The sequence below is a fragment of the Panthera tigris genome, chromosome E1 (genome assembly GCF_018350195.1).
Source record: "Panthera tigris isolate Pti1 chromosome E1, P.tigris_Pti1_mat1.1, whole genome shotgun sequence".
In the NCBI taxonomy this organism is placed as follows: Eukaryota; Metazoa; Chordata; class Mammalia; order Carnivora; family Felidae; genus Panthera; species Panthera tigris.
Genome location: NC_056673.1, coordinates 56420782 through 56427593, shown reverse-complemented (window position 1 = coordinate 56427593; position 6812 = coordinate 56420782). Strand labels below are relative to the sequence as shown.

General features: G+C 46.8%; 1 protein-coding gene across 7 annotated transcripts in view; it reads right to left on the bottom strand.

Moving 5' to 3' along the window:
• Positions 1-768: 768 nt before the first annotated feature.
• Positions 769-6812, bottom strand: part of MFSD11 (major facilitator superfamily domain containing 11) — a 27120-nt gene continuing 21076 nt past the window's right edge. For 6 of the 7 annotated variants that reach the window (XM_042967797.1, XM_042967798.1, XM_007091288.2 and 3 more), the window contains 4 exons: positions 6663-6788; positions 3405-3579; positions 2351-2486; positions 769-1390 (listed from right to left, as the gene is read on the bottom strand). In XM_042967797.1, the coding sequence (XP_042823731.1) occupies positions 1226-1390; positions 2351-2486; positions 3405-3579; positions 6663-6788 (602 nt within the window). In that variant the 3' untranslated portion in view covers positions 769-1225. The remainder of the gene's footprint in view (positions 1391-2350; positions 2487-3404; positions 3580-6662; positions 6789-6812) is intronic. The other variant, XR_006211484.1, reaches the window with a different exon arrangement.

Genomic DNA, 6812 nt, shown 5'->3' with positions numbered 1-6812 from the left:
ATCTCTAAATTTCTAGCAGGTTTTTAAAAAACAAGAGGAAACCAGGAATCATCTGTCCTCTTGGCTGAACGGACCTTGCCGTAAAACTTCATTTGTACAGTAAACCATCACAGTTAAAAGTGAGCTCTCCCGTTCGTAAGAAATGTCCAAACAGGCAAATCTAGAGAGACGGAAAGCACAGGAAGGTTTGCTAGTGCTAACCCAGGCAACGGGGAATGACTGCGAAAAGGCGTGGGGTTTCTTTTTGGGGTGATGAGAACGTTCTAGGATTAGATCGTGGTGATAGCTGTACAACTTTGTGAATAGACTTAAAAAAAAAAAAAACCCAGGAAACTACACTTTCAAATGGTGAATTCCATGGTTTCTGAATCATATGTCGATTAGAAAGAAGCCGCAAGCAATCTCTCACGGAGGAAAGTTAACGTTTCCATGTAAGCGTCTCCCCAAATAGCCGTACGGCGTTAGTCGTGGTGTCTGCTCTCTGTGACGGGAGCCCTGCTACCACAGAACTGCTGTCGCTTTTTTTTTTTTTTTTTGCATTGCATCTTCTAGGACAATACTAGCCAAAATCCTCCTCTGGTAAATGTGTGTGTGTGTGTGTTTTCAATGCATTTTTGTTCATCTACACGTTAGATTCATTTTTAAGACTTTCGACGATTCTTACCTCATTTTATAATAACTAGCCAGTCCTTGCTATGAATGACAAGGTAGGACAACTTACCAAAACAAAACATTTAGGGAGGAAGAAAGTGCAAATCTTGTCAAAGATCCCACGCCAGCATCTCACGATTTATTTAAATGTCATTCCCAGACGCACATGTGGGGTGAGCATACGCTCCTATTATTACATAGTAGCACATACTCCATACCCAGCAAGGATCTTCATATGACATATGGCCTCGTATCCTGAATCGGGGCAGGATCTCTCAAAGAGAACAGGAGGGAGAAGAAAACATTTACATTCTCTAACATGATTATAAGGAACTTGAGACAGATGAATGGAAAAACAACATCTTTGAACAATTATAATGAACAGAACGAGTCCCCTTCGTTCTGCTCGCTTTAAATAGCTGATCTCTGTAAACTTGAATACCAACCCTGGCAGATCGAGCAGTCTTAATTCCTTGATTTTCCGTACTGAATACCGTCCAACGCTCGGCGACGACGACAGGTGGCTACGTCAGCCGGGCCGTCGTCCAGCTGTGCCGCCCGGAGGGGCCCCGGATCAGATACTTCGGTAGTCAGAGCCCCGGGCTACGATGGCAGCGGCATCCCACTCCACGGAGAAGAACGAGATAGTTCCAAAAAACCCAAATATCACCATGACCAGGAGTTGCCAGTGAAGGAAAAGGTAGTTACTGTAGAAAAATGCCACGGCTGCGCAAATGGACTGAGACAGAACAAGACGAGTCAGAAAATGCACACAGATGGCCCCACGGCGCCACAAGGAGCCCACCACCCTCCGCCCCCTGGCTTTCTTTCTGTGACCGGCGGCGCACCTGCCCTTCCCGCATCCAGATAGGACTTCATCGGTCACTAGCTCGCAAACACACACCACATACTCCCGCTGAGAGCTGCTACCAACCACGTAAGCTGCAACCTGTCATTTAACGTAGTGTTTTGGGAGGCGCCTGGGTGGCTGCGTCGGTTAAGTGTCTGACTCTTGATTTTGGCTCAGGTCATGACACCAGGGCCGTGAGATCAAGCCCTGGGTCAGGCTTTGCGCTGAGTGTGGAGCCTGCCTAAGATTTTCTTTCTCTCCCTCTGCTCCCCTCTCTTGCTTGTGCCTTCCCTCTCTCTCTCTCAAAAAACAAAAAACAAAAAAGTATCTTGTGAGAAACTGAGTAATAAAATAATGTACATATGCAGCAGAAATATGCTTGTCTGTATTACAAAGGAATTCGGGTATCGAAGGCAGGAAGCCTCTCATCTGAGAGGTTAAGACCAGAGCGTAAAATGGGGCACCTGGGTGGCTCAGTCAGTTAAGCATTCGAGTTTGGCTCAGGTCATGATCTCGCGGTCTGTGAGTTCGAACCCTGCGTCGGGCTGTATGCAGACAGCTCAGAGCCTGGGGCCCGTTTTGGATTCTGTGTCTTCCTCCCTCTCTCTCTGCCACTCCCCTGCTCGTGCTCTCTCTCTTGCTCTCAAGATCAAACAAACAAGCAAACAAAACTTTAAAGACCAGAGTGTAAACTCTCTTAAATCACACTCCTCTCTGCCTCCTAATTCCAATCAGAAATACCTGACAGGCTGTCCCTGGCTGTCATTTAAGAACCATTAGAAAAACAAGGTTAAAAGCACTAAACAAAAAAGGGGAGTCCACTTAAGGCCAGTCTGGAGAAGAGCTTACCTGAACAAACTTGAAGATCGCGAAGGCTGGAGCGCTGTCTTCCGAATAGAGAAACCCTAAGATACTGAGCAGCTGGGTATTGAAGCAGCTGTCCCCCAGACCCAACAGGAAACTGCAGAAGATGGCGACCTCTTTGCTGCATAAAAGGAAAACGGATTCAGAATGAGCGTTCTGACCATACTTGCTGGAGCCATTTCAAGTGGAAAAGCCACTACCCCACAAGAGCATCTCACTTTCAAGTTTTACGCACTATGGGACAAGAAGTAAATACCGGAGTCCCCAAAGTAAGAATTTATGCTCAGACACGCTCAACTTCAGGGTCTGGCCAACGCTGGTCAATTAACTCTTTGGGAGCAAACACTGTGTTTGGGCAGGGCCGGCCTTGGATGGTGGATCTGGACCCAAATGTCTACATCTACAATGAATCTGAGTTGATGGCAATACAGTAAGATCCTCAAAACGGACAAAACCGACTATGCACGGACTGGACGGCCCACCCGGCTGGCCGATTACCCCTCTCCTCACCACTCTTCACCACTCAGAAAGCAGACACATAAAATCACATCAGGTACTTATACGCTCTTTCACAGATCAAGAAAAACATTTAGGTGCGTTGAAAGGTTAAAACCGACCGTTTCAAAAAGAACTTGGGATTCTTCCTATGAGCTCCTATTTAAACTAATTCTGGTTCGACATTTGACAGGTCACCTTATAAAGATAACAGATTTTCAGATCATGATTAACTTCTCCATTTTATAAAGATCTAGCCACCCGTTACCTGCCACCCTTCCTTGAATTACCAGAAAAACGACAGTCATCGCGTGCCTGGGTGGCTCAGCTGGTTCAGCGGCTGACTTTGGCTCAGGTCATGATCTCACTGTTCGTGAGTTCAAGCCCCTCGTCGGGCTCTGTGCTGAGGGCTCAGAGCCCGGAGCCTGCCTCGACTTCTGTGTCTCCCTCTCTTTCTCTGCCCCTCCCCCACTTGCCCTCTGTCTCTCTCTCTCTCTCTCAGAAGTAAACATTAAAAAATAAAATAAAATGACAGTCACCATACCTGGATCTGATGTAAGCAGTACTATCCGTTCCTTCGACAGGAGCAATAGGGGCGTCCCCAGGCATGTTGAGAAATATCAAATAAAAAGCTATAAAATGCACCAGGATGCCCAACAACACAACTGGATTTCTACCAAAGCGATTATTCTTGCTCAGCAGGCCAAAGAGGCTTCCACCTACGGAGCCAATGATGTAGAGGACAGAAAAATTTAGTAAGTCAAATTTTTGATTCTTTGAAAAAAATAAACTGATAAACCAACAGCCCATTTAATGAAGGGGTAAAGAAAGCACGGATACTAAAAGTAAAAAAATAACTGTTGAAACAGAAGAAATTTTAAACGTCAGAACCGACTTCTAGGTCAGTGGGGTAACAGGGAGTAGATTTACCACCTGCCTAAAAAAAATCCAAAGTAATAATTTTGAAGACACAAGCTATGAGGTGACAAAGGGGCAGTGATCTCTGAGGTGGGGGAGGAAGCAAAGGAGGTGAACCTGGCTACTGCCCACCGGCTGGTCGAGAGAGAGGTTTAAGCTGGGCTGCAGGGAGGGGTGGGGAAGGCAGGTGGATCCCACAGCCTCCCTGAGAGGAGGAGACCAGAGCTCAGGGTCTGGGGATACATGGGTGGCTATAGAGTTCCAGAACAGGCTATCATTAGGGAAAGCTGCCCAGAGGGACAACTCCAGAGACCTACAGAGGGTCCCCCCTGAGTCTTCCCTAAGTGCCGATCGGCACATAATGTGAGTAAATTAGCAGAGGCCCGCAAGAGAACCATCCAGGAGGGTTAGATGTATTAGCGCCCCGCCCTGGGCCAGGAATAGTGCCTCGTCCCCCCAGCCAGACAGGAAATCTTATGACTCACAGGCACTGGGTGTGCACAGAAAGGTCTTCCCTCAGGAGCGAGGAATAATTAGCCCTCGTCTGAGCCCTGCTCTGGTCCTGTCCAACAAACCTTAAAAGCAAGCCCTGAAAAAGTCATACTGTTTCCAAGTACACGAACTGTAGCCAAGAACAAAGCTTGAGAATATTCACGAGAATAAAAAAACAGGCAGCACCCCACAAGGTTAAGTTCACAGAGTCTGGTGTCCCCACTGTTCCCAAGCAAAGAGGCATGAAAACAGGACCCATCATGAGGAGAAAAAGCAGTCGGACGTGGAGTTGTTATACGACCCAGCAATTCCAGTCCTAGTTACATACCCCAGAGAATTGAAAACGTTATGTTCACACAAAAAGTATACATACATGTTCACGGCGGTATTATTTAGAATGGCCAAAAATGTGGAAACCCAAATGTCCATCGAATGATGAATGGATAAGTAAAATGTGATCTACCTATGCAATGAAATATTATCTAGTGAGAAAAAAAGAATGGAATACTTATATGTGCTAGAATATGGAAGAACCTTGGAAACGTCCTGCGAAATGAAAGAAGCCAGACCCAAAACACCATACGTTTTATGATTCCATTTCCATGAAGCGTCCCGAATAAGCAAATGTATAGAGAAAGGGGATTAGTGGTTGCCTGGAGAAGGGCAATAAAAATGTTCTAAAGTTAGAGGGTAGTGATGACTGTAAACCCCTGTGAACATGCTAGAAAATACTGCCCTGGACGCCTTAAGTGGGGGACATATATGGCATGTGAGTTATATCTCAAGAAAGTTGTGTAAAAAACAAAACAAAACCAAAAAAACAAACAAAACACCCCAGAACCGCCACAGATACTAGGATGAGCAGAAACATGAAAATCCATAGAACTGTATTCCACATGTTCAAATACATCTAAATACCTGGTACTGTTCTAGGTGTGGGCAGCAAAGCAGGACACAAAAAAACACTCAAGTCTGCTCTCTCCATAGTGTGATCCCCGTTGGCCATTCTAAGGGTCCTGTGTTTTTTTATGGTCTGGGTCTTTCCCCAAGGCCCTAAGTTTCACGTGGACAGGAAGTCTTTTATGTGGATGCACAGTTATCTGATGAATCTGGGAAGTTCCTCGTACGTGACAATGTCCGATACACGGGTGAAGGTCTCAAACGACCTTTGCCCGATACAGAATAGCCGCACTTGTGACGGGCACCGGGGAGCTGAGGGGAAGTGTTCAGCCCCTACACTGTACTCCTGAAACGAGTAGGACGCTGGATGTTAACTAACGGGAGTTTGAGAATATATATAAAAAGAGGAATCCCTAGTGTGGCCCACTAAAAACACACACCGGTCTTTGCCTTGTTCCCCCTTCCTCCCCGCTTCCTGGCACAGAGCTCCTAGAACCCTGTGGCTTGCCTCGGTGTCAGGCATGTTTTTCGTTTGTGCTCCCTCGTACCTCCCTTTTGACCGGACCAGAGCTTATGCGAATGAGTTGGTTCTGCAGGGGGTTTAGGGGTGGTGTAGCTAGCCGGCTTCAGGATGCCCGCTGATTGCCAGAAGGACCAAGACTTGATCTGAGGGTTGGAATTTTCAGGGCCAGCCCCCAGGCTCAGGGCAGGTGAGGGGGGGTTGGAGATCCAGTTCGATCGCCATTGGCCAATGAGATCATCAACCCTGCCTCGCTGATGAAAAGTCATAAAGACCCCTCAACGACGGGTTTGGGAAAGCTAGCCTGGCTGGCTGGTGGACGCATCCACGTACCGAGAGGGTAAGGTACCCTGACTCCATGGGGACCGAGGTTCCCACGCTCAGGACCCTCCTGGACTTTGCCCATGTGCCTCCTCATCTGGCTGTTCATTTGTATCTTTTATAAAAAGCTTTAACAGTAAGTACAGCATTTTCCTGGGGGCTCAAGGGAACCTCCCAACTCATAGCCAAGGCAGACAGAAGTGCAGGTAGGTAGCCTGGGGACCTGGGACTTACAAGTGGCGTCTGAAGTGAGGGCGTCTTTGTGGGACTGAGCCCTCGGACCTGGGGAGTCGGACGCAAACTCCAGTACTTAAGAGTTAGAAGCGAATGATCGTGCCGGACATCCAGCTGGTGTCAGATTCAGAAGGACAAGAAAGTCAGGGATTCCGAGACATTTTCCCGAAGTGTCTTAAGAGAAGAAGCTGGGAGAGACTGGATGTGTTTTCCTATTTACGGTTCTGTCTGTGAATCACATGGCAACTGCCTCATTTTAGAACGATGATAATAAAAAAACAAGGACATACCGATGTGAGTAGAACTAAGCAAGGAAACTAAAACACGAAGACAAGGAAGTGAATGAAGTACACTTACAGTATCTCTGATGACTACGAGCAACGGGTTTAATGTGAAAACCCACGGTTTTAAACCAACCTAAAATTTCTCCAATGCCAATGAAAATGCCAGAAAGTCCAATGAGGCTTTTCTCTTCTGTCCCAAATTTATTTACAGCACCAATACACGTTCCGTAGACACCAGAGAAGAAAGTCAATTCCAGACCTTTGGAGGAAACAAATCAGATTT